Source organism: Daktulosphaira vitifoliae, unplaced genomic scaffold (genome assembly GCF_025091365.1).
Source record: "Daktulosphaira vitifoliae isolate Bord-2020 unplaced genomic scaffold, ASM2509136v1 Scaffold_1, whole genome shotgun sequence".
NCBI classification, from domain to species: Eukaryota; Metazoa; Arthropoda; class Insecta; order Hemiptera; family Phylloxeridae; genus Daktulosphaira; species Daktulosphaira vitifoliae.
The window spans coordinates 54,724,074-54,741,985 of NW_026099572.1; the positions used below are offsets into that span (position 1 = coordinate 54,724,074).

General features: G+C 24.1%; 1 protein-coding gene and 1 long non-coding RNA gene across 5 annotated transcripts in view; both read left to right on the forward strand.

Moving 5' to 3' along the window:
* The first annotated feature begins 9,839 nt into the window (after window positions 1-9,839).
* LOC126894938 (uncharacterized) lies at window positions 9,840-15,055 on the forward strand. 4 transcript variants are annotated; one of them, XR_007701547.1, is made up of 4 exons: window positions 9,840-9,974; window positions 10,077-10,131; window positions 10,623-10,649; window positions 15,031-15,055. It is a non-coding gene; the product is annotated as an uncharacterized LOC126894938 (long non-coding RNA). The 4 variants fall into 4 exon arrangements; XR_007701544.1 differs by lacking the exon at window positions 15,031-15,055 and adding an exon at window positions 13,311-14,232; XR_007701546.1 differs by lacking the exon at window positions 15,031-15,055 and adding an exon at window positions 12,763-13,304.
* An 890-nt stretch (window positions 15,056-15,945) lies between these two features.
* Window positions 15,946-17,912, forward strand: part of LOC126894505 (uncharacterized) — a gene marked incomplete in the record, with an annotated part of 12,996 nt that continues 11,029 nt past the window's right edge. The window contains 2 exon segments of the mRNA XM_050665563.1: window positions 15,946-15,958; window positions 16,035-16,053. Coding sequence (XP_050521520.1) covers window positions 15,946-15,958; window positions 16,035-16,053 — 32 coding nt within the window.

The following is a 17,912-nucleotide window of genomic DNA, read 5'->3' on the forward strand; positions in this document are numbered from 1 at the left end:
GAATTTTATTTTAATAAATAAAAATCATTTTATATGAATGCAATCTATATTGAAAATTAAGTTAAACTTATTTTGAATATTTCGCCAATGTCTCACTCTATCGTGATATAAAAAGAACAAAAAACTATCATTAAATTATTTGAATTTAAACGGATTTTTACTGATTTTTTAATGCTAAATTTTACATGTTACACTTTTTTCTCAATCTTCAAATTTTTATGGTGAAATTAAACAGATATATAAATAAAAAATAAGAACATTTTTTTTTTGAAATCAGGTCCCTCAACAGAAATAATACAACCAGAATACATGTATTTTTAAAAAATGTATAAACTTTGTAAGCCTCTAATCCCAAAAAAATTGTTTTAAATATTTGAAATTTACTTCTAGAAAACATAGATTATACATTATACAATACCACATTTTAAAATCACTATAAAGTAATAACTTTTCAATGATTATGTGGCTCAAGAACGTCAATTTTCACAAAAAAACGCCATTTTTAGAATTACATTAACGTTCAGAATTTCACATAAATTTTTTTTTTTTTTTATGTAAACTATAAGTTATAATAAGGTTAAGTCTAAAATTTGAATTCGATTAAGTCAATATTGAACAATCTGTCAGTTTTTTAACGTTCTAGCTATTTTTAACATTTATTACATTGAAATAGCCATAAAAATGGAAAGGTCATAAAAATAAAATCGTTTTAATATAATTATGACATAAAGAATAAACCCTGAAAATTTAAGAAAAAAATTAAGTGGTCGTGCAACCCACTTCTGAATGTTTTGGCATGGATTGACCTAACTGATAATACAGAAAGCATATCTATTGATAAAGTTATAATTAATAATAGACGCTCCGTGTCTGTAATAGCGACGTCATGAAAAGGCAATTAGCACCTGTATTTATATTCGCTTGTGTATTATACATTTACAATATGTACATAAGTATACGATATACGTATATTAACTGAAAAATTTGAAACTTTGAAGTTTTATAATTAATAAACGAATAAGGTTATTTTAAAAATTCAAATACCATTTACAATTAAGATAAAAACTCAAACATTGTATTAAATTCAAAATATGTGTTCCCATTTGACAAAACTAAGTTTACACCTTTACAAGGCATTATGGATGATTTTAACAAATATTACATATCTAATAATTCAAGAATATTCGTTATGATGTACTTATGATAAGTTACGGATGTAACTTAAGGTAACCATAAAAAAATAAAAAACCCAGCACAGTGGTGATGTAGCATAGTTGGATCAAGTATAATGATATCTGACAGTGATTAAAATCACTATAAAAAAAAAAAAAAACGCTTCGATGCAAATCTGTAGATAGTGTTTAATTTTAAAAAATTGGTGGATTATTCCAAAAGCTACATAATTTGCTAGTTCCTTATTAATATCCTGATTAAGATAAAATCGAAAATTTTCACACAGAAATAGCATTCGGTAGCCATTTTCACCATGAAGATAAAATAAAATCCGAAATTGTTTTCATTAACTTTAACTTTAATTTAAGATATATATTAAAGTGTCAAACTTTCCGGAACATTTTCAAAAGTCAAGTTGAAAATATTAATTTTTTGTGAAAAAGTTGCTATGTTGGGAGGGATTTACCTCCCAATTAGCAGGTTAAGTGTTAGATTATTAAAAAAATGATATCAAATGAAAGGGAAATATCTAAGGTTTTAGTATAAAAAAAATTATATTGATTTGGTTATTTTTAAAAAAGTTATAGCAATTTTAAGTAAAAAAAATTGAAAAAATTTCGAAAATTAGCGATTTTTTAATTTATAATTTTTTTGGAAGTTTCCTTCATTTACGGGGAACGAGGAAAATTTTTTCAATTTTTGAGGGTAATGTCTTCGACTAGATAGGATTTGTGATTTTTTGACGTATCGTTGAAAGAAATCGGTTCGGCGAGAGCTGAGAAAAAGTGGTAACAGTCACAAAATAAAAAAACACATTATAGTAAAACTAATACCTTCTCAGCTTCACATCGAAGCTAAAAAATGATTAAATTATTTTTATTTTGTAAATAATTGAGTGGGTTATGATAAAATAATCACTGATAATAATCACTTAGTATATCACAATATTATATTTTTAATGTTATAAAAAGTGTTTAAAATCAATGTAGAATTTTAATATGTTTTAATGAAAATACATTTTTATTATTAATAATAAGCTGAATCAATATATCAGACACGTGTAATTCAAAATAATAACTGGTTGACGTAATTAGTTATGATTACGCCAGAAAGCTATGAATTTTTGGAATAGTTTATCTCAATACATATTTTTTGTTTCATTGTATACATTGTGATTCATATAGCATTAATCACTTGAATTCTTTAAAAAAAAAATAATTATGTTATAAAAATTATTTTTGGTACTTTTTTAGTTATATACATTGCTCAATTAGTTGACGTACACAAATTAATTAGCACTTTAACGTCGAGCTAATCGTTTTGATTTTTCCCGAGTGCTCCCGTTGGGCACACTTGTCAGCCTCAAACCCTCTTGTTAGTGAACCACTAAAGGGGTAAACGACTTTAGACCCGTCAGCACGGTCTAGCTCAATTGTAGCAGACTAAAGATTGGCCCCTCGTAAGCCACTATCACCACTATCTTTTTACTACACCCACTAAAAGACGGTTAAGCCCAAAAACTAGCCTGCCCGCACATACATACCAAATTTTAACACGGCTGATATAAAGTATTTACACTAAGTGCAGGTATCCAACAGTTATCTTTTATTTACGGAATGTAAGAAGCTCAAAACCAAAAATAATACAAAAATGTAACATATTATATATTAATCAAGTTCGAAATAGAAAGTTTTACGCGTTAAAACTGTTAGCATATCTTGTTAAAAACGTTGATCGCCTTTCACTTTTCTCGTTTTCCTTTATATATCCTTGTTCGCGCCATTGTTGACTTGCTTGCACTGCATTCTCCCTTAATAAATTATATTGGTTAAATTAAAAATGTAATTAATAACCGATAAATCAAAAAATATATAAAACTAAAAAATACCAATAATAATTTGCTTAACTTGAAATTTTTTTTTAAAGAAATCATTTGATTAGTATTAAAAACTCTCTCTTTATGTGAAATAATACTGATAAAAATTAGTTTACCTTTATTATGGGTTTACAAATAGTAGCGATAACAAATTTTAAATAGTGGCCACTTTTTTCTTTTTTCTTTTGGCATTTCTATAATAGACCTTGATTATATCTAATAATTAATGTTAAAAGCGTCTGATAAATTTAAATAAAATTTAATAAGACATTGGAATAGTCTACCTACACGTATATTTGTCTATCGTTGATGACAAATTATTTTGTGCTTATAATTTCAACATTTTTATAGTTGTTTAATTTGTTGACTTTGAAGTTAATATGTGAAAGTATCTTTTTTTTTTTTTTTTTTTTTTTCAGAATATTTACAATCTATACAACAAAATGGTACAATAAGTAAATTTGGTTTAAATTGATAATTAAAATAACATGAACTATTATGATTGGGAAATGACTCGTTAGTCACACCTCTAGCATGCTGTTTAAGTTAGTCTTTAGTTATTTAGTAGATCTCTATTCCATTGTCGTTTTAGTCTGCGAGGAGGGTTTGAGGGTAAAGTATTTGTTGACATTTTATTAATTAGCGGGTTTCTATGTGATAATAAATTTTGATGAAATCGTTTGTAGTACATTACTGCAAGTTCTTTTACGTTTTGTATTTGTAGGTCTTTATGTAAATTTACGTTTGTTATATACCATGGGCATTTGGTAATAAGTCTGAGTGCTATTGATTGAAACGATTGAATTGGCCTTATATTTGATGGTTTTGCAGGACCCCAGATTTGGATTCCATAAGACCAAACTGGACGTATTATAGATTTGTACAGTAAAAGTTTTGTTTTGAGTTGGAGTTTTGAAGTAAGGAGAGGACGTAGAAGGTGTAGTCTGTTTCTTGCACTTTTTCTTTTTTCTTTTAGATGGGGGCCCCACGTCAATCGTTTGTCAAGTGTAATTCCTAGGTATTTGATCTCTTCTTTTATAGGTATGGGAATATTGTTCATAATAATTTGAGGACATTCTTGTGGTTTGAAATTTAGAGTGAAGGTGATTTGAGCAGATTTATCTTCATTGATTTTTACTCGCCATTTTTTTGCCCATAAGTCAATAAGGTTGGCATGATATTGTAGTGAAAGACTGGCTTCGATTGGATCATTATTAATTGATAGTACAGCTGTATCGTCTGCGTATGTGGCTAAAATTGTTTTATCCGTTTGAGGGATATCGGCAGTGAATGCATTATAAAGGTCTGGGGATAAATCACTTCCTTGAGGTACACCTGCATTTATTTTTTGGTATGATGAGAATTCATTTCCTTGGCGAACGACAAAGTGTCTGTTTTCCAAATATGATTTTATTATGAGAAAATATGGAGCTGGTAAATAGTGTTTTAATTTGAATAGTAATCCTTCGTGCCAGACCCTATCGAAGGCCTGTGCTACATCCAAAAATAGACCGGTACAATAATGTTTATTTTCAAGTGTTGTTGCAATTTCATCAGTTAATCGGTGTATTTGATGTATTGTTGAATGTCTGTTACGAAACCCAAACTGACTATCTGGTACAATATTATGTGATGATAGAATAGGACGTAGTCTTCTGAGTAATATTTTTTCAAAAAGTTTACCTAATACTGGTAATAAACTTATTGGTCTGTAAGACGTAGAAAGATGTTTTGGTTTGTTTGGCTTTGGTATTAAAATAATAGTTGCAAATTTCCAGATTATCGGAAAATATGATAGTCTTAGCATCGCATTGTAAATGTAGGTTAACAAAATCATGGTTTTTTGTGATACATTTTTTAGAATTTTATTGGTAATTAGATCATAACCGGGTGCTTTCCCTGAAGGAAGTTTTTTTATTAAATATTCGACTTCGCCTGGAGTTGTATATTTGGCTGGTAAAGCCATTGGTAGTGGACATGTTAAGAAGGATTTTATTTCTTCATTGAAATTATTGTCAGAGTATAAATTAGTATTTGGAATGAATGTTTTTGCCAATTGTTCCGCAAAAATGTTGGCTTTGTCTTGGTCCGTTATAGCTAAGGTGCCATTTTCTTGACGAATTGGTGGAATATTTTCTTTTTTTTTTGTGAGCCTTTTAGTTGCTCTCCAGAGAGAACCATTGTTTTGATTCAAAGAGTTTAGGTATAGTTTATACTGATCTGCTTTGTAGACAGATAGTTTCTTTTTTAAAGCATTTGTTAGTCTATTGAGATACTGTTTGTGGCTTGGTAGTCTAGTATTATGCCATTTAGTTCTGGCTCGCCTTTTTTCAATAATTAATTTTTGAATAGTTAAAGGTAATTTTTCCTGGTAATTAGTTAACTGATAGTTGGGAAAGTATCTTAAGAGAAATTATACATAAAAATTCCTTTAATATTTAAGTTACAATTATGGAATATGGAAGTTTTTTGCAAACTGGCCTAATAGAAATCTCGTACAGTAAATAACGTATTAAGTGTTTACTTCCGTACTTTACATGATATAAACTAACATTAGATACCATAGAAAAATTGTAAAAAAAATCAAAATTTAACAAACATAAAAATGTTGTATAAACGTAACTACTGAATTAAAATAAGAGTTTTTGGTATCACATTTTTTCTTTAAAACTTATATATAAAATAGCTATCTTCAAATCTTAAAAAAACATTTAATTAAAAAATTAATTTTTAATATATTTTTTGTAATTGCGAAAAATACATTAAAACATATTTTAAATATAGTTCTATATTGTAAAAATTGATTAAAAAAAAAAAAAGTATAAAATGTTAGGTAGATCATAAGTTATATTGGTCTATGTTCATTAAAAAATATTTCATTTTAGTGGTATAATTTTTCTGTGTAATTCAGTATACAAACGAATTTTATACCCCTCCTAATTTGGAGATATTTAATTAAAAATAGTTTTATATGACCATTTATTCAGTAGCCTAATTTGTCTAAATTTCTAAAATTAAAGGGTTTTTCCCATATTTGATGATTATAAGTTCAACAAGATTACAATCGAGTTCTCTTAGTGTATTGGTTATTAAAGTTGGTCAAGTGAGAGCTGAGAAAAATGAATTACAGATACAAAAAAAAACTATATAGTAAAATATTTTAATATGAATAAGAAATTCTTTATCACACCCAAAGAAAAACCTCAATCAAAATTGAAAGAGAAATTTTATCAAGGGTTTATGATAATGTTTTATTAATACGAACAAAATAACTATTCTTATAAATAATTATTGTTCAAGACAAGAAAAAAAAATATCATATTGATAAATATATCATTGATTCAATAGTAATGATATATTTATCAAATTGAACAATGAATTTATTATATAGATCGAGGTTTTTCTCTGGGTGCAGGAGGAGACTACAGTGATGGGGTCCTTGATATTCAATAGTAATAATAATAAAGAAATATTCAATCTAAGTGAGATAAAAATCAAACGAACTGTGAATTTTTTTTGACCTCAAGAAAGAATTAAGAAAAAAGCACAAAAATAGTTATTTTTTGGGCGGCGTTCGAACTTCGTATCCCGAGCGTATAAGATTGTATTGTATTCGACACAGGCACTGCGTATTACATGAATTTTTAGCTAAAAAAGAATTATTTAATCTAGTTCAAAAATTCAAAGTGGCTTTTCTTAAGTTTAAGGAGGCAAAATAATCGAAAAAAGTTTAAATTTATATTTAACGTAAGTTATATGCATATAACTCATATAAAAATTGGTGGAGTTATTACTATGGTGAACCCATACAAGGTTTACAAATGCAAATAAACAAAAAAATTAATAAAACTTGAATATGAAAATGTTTTTAACTGCGATAGCAATTTGCATACAGAAGAGAATCGTTTTATATAACATATGTTTAAAGGACGCAGTATTTGTGGAACATTATCAAAACTTATGTTGAAAAAGTTAAATTTTTGTACAAAAGTTGCTATTTTGAATCCCCCTGAGGGCAAGTAAGATTTTGGAAAAATTTTTATCAAATAAAAATGATAACGTAAGGTAATAAAAAATGTTGGTACATTCATTAAAAAAAAAGAAAATTGTTTTGAAATTATTACTGATTTTTACTTTTAATATGTTAAAAATAATCAGTATAAAATGTCATTTTTAACATACTGTTTTGGTTCTTTAAAGTTGATTTTTGCGAAAGTTTAAAGTAAAAAAATGTTGAATTTTTTACCATGACTTTTAGTTCAACTTGCAAGTTTTAATTAACATCATTAAATAGAAAATTTTATGAGAATTAAAAAAATTGGTATTGTTAAGATTAATATACAGTTAGGAAGTTTTATAATTACTATTTTCAGTAAATTTATCAGAAAATCTCAATATTTTTTTTGTATTTTTATTGTAATAAATAACTTAAATAAAATTTATAGTATTCATTTCTAAGTAATGTTCGGTGTTTAAAAAGATTCTACAATTGAAACATTCAGAACTTAATTAATTTTAATGATTTACTTTAACTAAAAAAACCAATCAAAAAGTTTTTAAACGAATCAAATCAATTGAGTATATTAAATATTTTGTTGTAATTTAAAAATCTATTGTTAAATTCAGTAAAATTAAAAATCATTTTTTTTTCATTTTATGTTACTAAAAAAATTGAAATATTATAAACTGGTAGTGGAACACATAAATAGTGTTAAAAAATTAATAAATTACAAAGTAAAATTATTCAATTTTGTAGTTCAAACCTATTATCATATTAAACGTAATTCGACAATAAATACTTTAAAAACATTAGATTATTATTGTCTATATGGAGAATGTGAGTTAAGGAACATTTTAATTGATTAAGTGAGATTTGTTTTTAATTTTTGTGGGTAATATCTTCAATACGAACTGTATGTAAAGTACGTCAAGGGAGAGCTGAGAAAATAAATGATAGCCACATAAAAAATCTTATAGTAAAATAATTTTAATGTGAATAAAAAATTTCTTATCTTATCTTATAATAGTCATTTATTTTTTAAAAAGTGAAAAAAATGTCGAAATTTACCAATTTTAAAAATTGTATTTTTTTGTGGGTATTTTATAATATATGGTGAACGAGGGAAAAATTGTTAATTTTCGAGGATAGTATCTTAAACTAAGTACGATTTGTGATCTTTTGACGTATCGTTGAAAAAATCGGTCCAGGTAGAGCTAAGACAAATAAGTAACAAACACAAAAAACAAAGATATCATAGTAAAATTAATAACATCTTAACTTCTCGTTAAAGCTAAAATATATATAAAAAAAAACCTAATCTTATAAAATTAGCTGGCGGGTGGCTCCACTGGTAGTTTTACCTCAATAGTATTGTTGTTAATAGTATGTCATTGTCAATAAATTTGTTACAATAATTTCTCATTGTACAACAGATGTATTGATTGTAATATTCTTGTAAATAACAAAAAAAATGATGTCATCCCGTCGTAACCTCTGCTTCTTTTACATCCCATTATCACACTTTGTAACTAGGAAAAATTATTTTTATGCTACTTTAACATTAAAAACGTTATTTATTATATAAAATAAAACACAATAAATTTTTTATCTGTCCATTATTTAAAAAAATAAGGATATAAATTAATAACATAATTTCGAACATACGCTTGCAATTTGCGTCAACAAAGCCAGTCTAAAAAATTAAAAATATAAAATTCTTTTCAACTTAAAATATACTGTGTGATTTTTTAAATATAACTAATTATATATCATCGACCTAAAACCCATAGGTCGTATTTCTAAAAGGGAAATTTTTTTTAAAAGTCCCTAAAAACTTAAAAATTTCATAAGAATTAATGTGTTATACATATTTTTATTATAGTTTATGATTGTGAAAATAACAATATGTGTGTTATGATCTTTAATCATAAAAAGTAGATTTTTACTTCAATTAAAATTTCTAAAAAAAAAAAAATGTTACAAACTTTGCTATATAGAAAAAAAACTTACATTATTTTATTGATTCTAAATTTGACCGTAGAAAAAAAATCAAATATTTTTTGTTACAACTTGATAAAATTCCAAGGCTAGACACTACCATGATACAAGTTATGTCAGTTCACTTTACAAAACTTAATTAATTTTTTTTTTCATTAATTTAAGGGTAATTTACGTCGATACTTCATCATCGTCCAAAATATTTTAGTACTTGGGGAAAATCAGCAATATATTTTTGCCCTTTAACAATAATTTTTCTGGGGTCACGTAATAAAAATACTCCTAACAATAAAAAATGAAAAATTGGATAAATTTAGAAAAATGTTCTGAAATTGCTCTTGATTTTTCATATAGTTCACATCAATATTAGTTACTTGATTTAGATGTAACAAAAAAGATAAAGACTTGCGTTTATTCGAATTAATTTAATCAAGAAACTAAACATGTGTGATTTATAAATAAACAAATTATAATATCATAATAGTTCTTAATACATTTTTATAACGTTATCAAAATAAATGTAGGAGTTCATTTTTCAAATAGGTAAAATGTATTTACTGAATATCATATTTGGTATTCAAAGTTTTTGCATTATAATGATTATTCTTTTTACAAAAATAAAAAATGTTAATAATTGTTATTTTACAAATGATACATCCTGTATAGATTTTGCGTATAATATTTAATAATATCTATGCAGATATTATTTATTGTCTTGTATTTTTTATGTACATTTGAGATAATGATTATTTACTCAATGAGTCTTTGAGTAAAATACGAATTTTTTAAATGTATAAAATGTCTACGTATTATTAACATTAGAACTAATGATTTTGATTTTATCTTTCAGACATTTTTCACGTAATTAATTAAATTTTCAATTAAACATTAATAATATATTCTTCTTTATCTATAAAAATAAATATGGTGAGTAGTAATTATACTTTTCTATTTTTAATAAAATAATAACACATATTTTTTTTCATGTTATGTTTTATCTTCATAAAAATAAATTTATTTATTTTTCAGAGATTACTTTTAGTAGCCATCACATTATTCATCGTCATTTTCGTTATACAAGATGGTAATTTTGTCAATACTTTTTTTTAATTTTTAATTCACACATATAAATGTTCTGGGATCTGTAATTTATAGATAGTACACTTAAATTTGTATAAAAATAAACACTATGTTTACTATTTGAAGGATTGTCCCAAAAAAATAACATTTATAGAAATATACAAATTTCTTATTCTTTTAAGTAACATAATCTATTAAATAAAACTAAGTATATTTACAATCTTAAGTTATTATTGTTAAAAGATTATTTAAATATACTCTCGCTACTTATTTAATTGGATTTATATTTGTTATAAATTTTAGTATTTATATAATTTAACACATACCACCAAAGTTTTTTTAGGACATCATGCGGGTGTCCTAAAAAAAATGTGTACGTACTACTACAACTAATTTATTCTAAAAATATGAACACAAACCATCTCCCGTTTTTCAAACCTCACCACATTAACACTAAAAAAATTAAAATTTATAAACAAATTTATAATTTTTTAGCAGTACATTGTAGTGACAGTTTTAAAAGTAAGTCTAATAAATTTATTAAAATCAATGTTTAAACTACTATGATTGTAAAAATCTCTTTTAAGCTGATAAAAAACCCTTGACATTATTTTTATCTGAAATAACTTTTAAATAAAAATTTTTATAAAATTTGGCTAGTCTCTATTAAAACTGGTTAAATTAATTTTATTTCTGTTGCGCACCTTTTTCCTACTCAAAGATTTCATACGTGTGACTAGAATAAGAAACACTGTGTCAAGTTATAGCCATTTAGCGATTTAAAATAACGAATGGTAAATATTGATATAAATGTCATATAACTGCGCGCTATAATATATTTTATGTTATAATAATTGAAATTCAAGTATTTAAACTTGGATTTAACTTCAGAAATGTCTAGAATATAATATTATTTTAAGCTTATAATATTTTTAAAGATTCGGGGGAATGACGACCCCTTACAATATTCCTATACTCGCCAGAATTGTATTCATTAAAATTTAAATAACAATTTTTTTTTATTCATTTTTATTTTTACTTTTATAATACAGAAAGCCCTAGTTTTAAAGGTAAGTCTAATAAATTTATTAAAATCAATGTTTAAACTACTATGATTGTAAAAATCTCTTTTAAGCTGATAAAAAAACTCTTTGTTTTAGTTATATAAAAAAATGAGTTTATGATTCCTTTATTAGAATTTTTAATCTAATGGTATTTTATCTGTTAGATAGGAAAATATAAAATACTTGATGACATACCTAGCTTTTTTTTTTGTTTAATTGTCAACCATACTAACAGTGTCCTACTACTTTCTAAAACGACAAACAAATTAAATCTTGCTTGGTTAACTAGATTAGAATAAGCTCCCTAATAATTATACATATTATTATAAAAAAAGATTTAGGAATGGAAAAATTGCGACTAAGTAGGTTTTTAATATGATTTTGATTTATGTAAATATAAGTAGTATTTAAATATTCTATTTTCAAAATTGTAATGGGCCTTAAAATAATGTTTAAATATTCCATATAGTTTTATAAACTTAATACTTGGTCAAAATGCCATGTAACAAAAAAGTTGGTTCCACAACCCATTTTTAATTATTTAACCAAAACAACTTTGAAATGAAATTACATTTATCTAATCTAAGTCAAATATCAATAATTTGCAATCGTAATCTCGGCGTAACATGTAATTGTTTAAGTTTAAAATATCAGTTTCTAAATTAAAAAGTATTTAACACTCTAATTGAACCATTGTAAAAATGTTTATTAGATTTTAGTTTATTATACAACATTCTATTAATGCGTATTAATTACTTAAATCTATTAAAACAGTAATATCAGTACCAACAAGTTTATCAGATCTAAGTTAAATAGAATAACAACATCATTAAATTAAAATTTTTGTGAATACATTATTAATTTTTGACTTAGACATTTTAGAATTTAAATGATTTTTTTTTTTTGTACTATTTACTGTTAATTAATATCTAATATGAATTCCTATTATACTTTTATTTTGCAGGCATATTAAGTAAGTAAATGTGTTTAAAATAAAAACAAAATAAACACATCTATTCATAATACAAATAACTTAATATTAATTTTTGTGTAAATTTATTAAAATCAATGTTTAAACTACTATGATTGTAAAAATCTCTTTTAAGCTGATAAAAAACCCTTGACATTATTTTTATCTGAAATAACTTTTAAATAAAAATTTTTATAAAATTTGGCTAGTCTCTATTAAAACTGGTTAAATTAATTTTATTTCTGTTGCGCACCTTTTTCCTACTCAAAGATTTCATACGTGTGACTAGAATAAGAAACACTGTGTCAAGTTATAGCCATTTAGCGATTTAAAATAACGAATGGTAAATATTGATATAAATGTCATATAACTGCGCGCTATAATATATTTTATGTTATAATAATTGAAATTCAAGTATTTAAACTTGGATTTAACTTCAGAAATTTCTAGAATATGATATTATTTTAAGTTTATAATATTTTTAAAGATTCGGGGGAATGACGACCCCTAACAATATTCCTATACTCGCCAGAATTGTATTCATTAAAATTTAAATAACAATTTTTTTTTATTCATTTTTATTTTTACTTTTATAATACAGAAAGCCCTAGTTTTAAAGGTAAGTCTAATAAATTTATTAAAATCAATGTTTAAACTACTATGATTGTAAAAATCTCTTTTAAGCTGATAAAAAACCCTTGACATTATTTTTATCTGAAATAACTTTTAAATAAAAATTTTTATAAAATTTGGCTAGTCTCTATTAAAACTGGTTAAATTAATTTTATTTCTGTTGCGCACCTTTTTCCTACTCAAAGATTTCATACGTGTGACTAGAATAAGAAACACTGTGTCAAGTTATAGCCATTTAGCGATTTAAAATAACGAATGGTAAATATTGATATAAATGTCATATAACTGCGCGCTATAATATATTTTATGTTATAATAATTGAAATTCAAGTATTTAAACTTGGATTTAACTTCAGAAATTTCTAGAATATGATATTATTTTAAGTTTATAATATTTTTAAAGATTCGGGGGAATGACGACCCCTAACAATATTCCTATACTCGCCAGAATTGTATTCATTAAAATTTAAATAACAATTTTTTTTTATTCATTTTTATTTTTACTTTTATAATACAGAAAGCCCTAGTTTTAAAGGTAAGTCTAATAAATTTATTAAAATCAATGTTTAAACTACTATGATTGTAAAAATCTCTTTTAAGCTGATAAAAAAACTCTTTGTTTTAGTTATATAAAAAAATGAGTTTATGATTCCTTTATTAGAATTTTTAATCTAATGGTATTTTATCTGTTAGATAGGAAAATATAAAATACTTGATGACATACCTAGCTTTTTTTTTTGTTTAATTGTCAACCATACTAACAGTGTCCTACTACTTTCTAAAACGACAAACAAATTAAATCTTGCTTGGTTAACTAGATTAGAATAAGCTCCCTAATAATTATACATATTATTATAAAAAAAGATTTAGGAATGGAAAAATTGCGACTAAGTAGGTTTTTAATATGATTTTGATTTATGTAAATATAAGTAGTATTTAAATATTCTATTTTCAAAATTGTAATGGGCCTTAAAATAATGTTTAAATATTCCATATAGTTTTATAAACTTAATACTTGGTCAAAATGCCATGTAACAAAAAAGTTGGTTCCACAACCCATTTTTAATTATTTAACCAAAACAACTTTGAAATGAAATTACATTTATCTAATCTAAGTCAAATATCAATAATTTGCAATCGTAATCTCGGCGTAACATGTAATTGTTTAAGTTTAAAATATCAGTTTCTAAATTAAAAAGTATTTAACACTCTAATTGAACCATTGTAAAAATGTTTATTAGATTTTAGTTTATTATACAACATTCTATTAATGCGTATTAATTACTTAAATCTATTAAAACAGTAATATCAGTACCAACAAGTTTATCAGATCTAAGTTAAATAGAATAACAACATCATTAAATTAAAATTTTTGTGAATACATTATTAATTTTTGACTTAGACATTTTAGAATTTAAATGATTTTTTTTTTTTGTACTATTTACTGTTAATTAATATCTAATATGAATTCCTATTATACTTTTATTTTGCAGGCATATTAAGTAAGTAAATGTGTTTAAAATAAAAACAAAATAAACACATCTATTCATAATACAAATAACATAATATTAATTTTTGTGTAAATTTTGTTTATAATTCTTTTTTTTTTTATTATTATTATAACGGATTAGTTGATAAATTCATTTTATTAACTTATTTTTTAATAATTTACTATTGCTCTATACGAACTATAACATTTTTTATGATTTTGTGTTTGTTTATTACTAATGTTTGTTTTATTTTATTGTAAGTTTAAATACAATTAATCGTAAATTTTGTGTTTCCAATGAAATTATTTTTATCTGAAATAACTTTTAAATAAAAATTTTTATAAAATTTGGCTAGTCTATATTAAAACTGGTTAAATTAATTTTATTTCTGTTGCGCACCTTTTTCCTACTCAAAGATTTCATACGTGTGACTAGAATAAGAAACACTGTGTCAAGTTATAGCCATTTAGCGATTTAAAATAACGAATGGTAAATATTGATATAAATGTCATATAACTGCGCGCTATAATATATTTTATGTTATAATAATTGAAATTCAAGTATTTAAACTTGGATTTAACTTCAGAAATTTCTAGAATATGATATTATTTTAAGTTTATAATATTTTTAAAGATTCGGGGGAATGACGACCCCTAACAATATTCCTATACTCGCCAGAATTGTATTCATTAAAATTTAAATAACAATTTTTTTTTATTCATTTTTATTTTTACTTTTATAATACAGAAAGCCCTAGTTTTAAAGGTAAGTCTAGTAAATTTATTAAAATCAATGTTTAAACTACTATGATTGTAAAAATCTCTTTTAAGCTGATAAAAAACCCTTGACATTATTTTTATCTGAAATAACTTTTAAATAAAAATTTTTATAAAATTTGGCTAGTCTATATTAAAACTGGTTAAATTAATTTTATTTCTGTTGCGCACCTTTTTCCTACTCAAAGATTTCATACGTGTGACTAGAATAAGAAACACTGTGTCAAGTTATAGCCATTTAGCGATTTAAAATAACGAATGGTAAATATTGATATAAATGTCATATAACTGCGCGCTATAATATATTTTATGTTATAATAATTGAAATTTAAGTATTTAAATTTTGATTTAACTAAAGAACTTTCGAGAATATGACAACTATACTTTTAAAAATTCGATAGAGATACAGTATTCCCATACTCGCCAGACTTGTATTCGTCAAAATTAAAATAATAATTTTTTTTACCCATTTTGTATTTTTGATTTTATAATACAGAAAGTTTTGGTTCGGGACGTAAGTATTAAATTTTGAAAATCCCATATTATAAATATTTTAACAAATTTATCTACTAATATTATAGATACTAGCCACAATTTTTTTTAAATCCTAAATATTTCTTTTAATAAAACACAATTTTCACTTTATTCACAAATTAATATATTAACATACTAAAAGAATAGAAAATAGGTGAATAATCTCACCCACATTAACATAGCCAAAAATAGAAAAAAAATGTTGAAGCTAATAATATATTTTTTTACTTTCCTCCACCATAGATATATTTTTTATATATAATTCATATTGTTTTCTAAATTTTGGGAAACTAAGCCCCATCAAGCCCTCACCCGTTTCCGTCGGATAAACGTCAATATTGATTTTCCTCAAATGTTCGTTGATGGTTGGGAATACATTCAAAATATTGAAGTTAAATTTATTTTTTTTATTGATTCACTAATATTTTCTATCATAAATAGGAAGCAAAGAGGAAAGTGAGTATATTTTGAATATTCAAATTTACAAATATTTTAACAGCATTAAATACTAATATTATGTTCCTAGTGTCAATTTCTTTTAAATATTAAATATTTCATTTTACATATCACAATTTTCAATTATTTAAAAATTAATAATATCGGAAACATTCATAAGCATAAATTTACCTTTTTCAATACAACATAAAGACAATTATTACTGAAAGTTATATACCATGAAAACTATTAAATCTTTCCCTAGATTGAAGCTTAATTTAGACATGTAATCTCTTATAAGTTTATAACGATTTTGATTAAAATTTGAGTCCAACATTTTTTAGATAAAAAATTACACTTATTTTGTTGTTTTGGTAGTCGTTACTACTAATATACAAACAATCAATTTTTGTCATTTTCTTATCGATGAAGTTTTATCTACTGATAATATTCAATTGTATTTTGCTATATAGTTTAAATAACTTTTAGGAGTAAATTATAAAAATTGAGAAATCGATTCAACAAAATTTTTTTTTCGATTTGTTACATAAATATTATTTTTTAAATAATTTTAGCATTGTTTAACGATTTGCGTTTTTATTTTTATTAAGAAAATCTAATTTAAACAGTGGAAAAAAATTTCAAATATAAAATAAATAATAATTAATTGATCCTAATATGCATAGTTTGTGGCGGTAAGAATGAATTACGGGTACAACATAATAAAAACAAACGAATAAAAATAAAAAATATCTTGATATACATATAGATCAAATATTTTCAGAAATAAGTCTAAGTATATGTAGTATTATTAAATACGATAAAGTTAAGATTTAAAAAACACAATATAATTTAAAGATCTTATATGACAAATTTTTACAGAAATTTAAAAATTTTTGACTTCAAAATCAATCAACTCATAGAAAAACTAACGTTGGGACGTTTTTCTTTTCTCATCATAAAGTACTCTATATAGCGAAATTTAATGTTAGTACTTAAGTTTTATTTGGTCCCGGAAAAATTTCAGTGTTTAAAAATAAATAATTTATTATTATATATAATAATAAAACATATCTTTTCAGTCTAGCAATAGTTTATTATCGCATACTTAACATAATTTGGAAGTGATATTATAAATTTTGATTTAATAAGCTGAACACGTTTACGTCAATATATATTTTGAATTTTATATATTGAAATCAATATTACAATTTAATTCTTCTAAAATAGTATAGAGAATGTACATGGAATTCTTACATTTAATTGACACCTATCAAAGCATCCATTTCTTTTGGAGTTTAAAATTTATAATATTTTAAAAACTTCTTTTTTTGAGAGGCGAAGATGGATTGGTTTCAAATGGGTTGAATAGTGTATTGGGCCGTAATATAGCTTTTTGAAAATAATTTTGTACAACTGATATACAGGTCGCCCACCACTCACTGACAACTTAAATAACTTTTGATCCAGTTAATATTTTTAGTTGATTTTTTTTTAAATAATAGTTATACGTTAGGTCTATAACTATATCTCAATAATTAATTTGTTTACATTTTATTAAAAATATTAATTATTTTTAAATTTTAAATAAAATGTAAAAAAACGGTAGCACAGTGGGGTCGCGGCATATTGGAGACATTACATAGTTAGTTCCAGTATAGATTTAATCTGAAAGTGATTAAAATCACTATCATAAGAAACGCTTCAATGCAAATCTGTAGATAGTGTTTAATTTTAAAAAATTGATGGATAATTGCAAAAGCAACATCAACTTCTATTAAAATAAAATACAAAACCCATAATTATCATACAAAAATAGTATATTTTTCAATATGGTAGCCATTTGCGTATAGAAGATAGATCGTCGGGACAAATTTTTTTTTT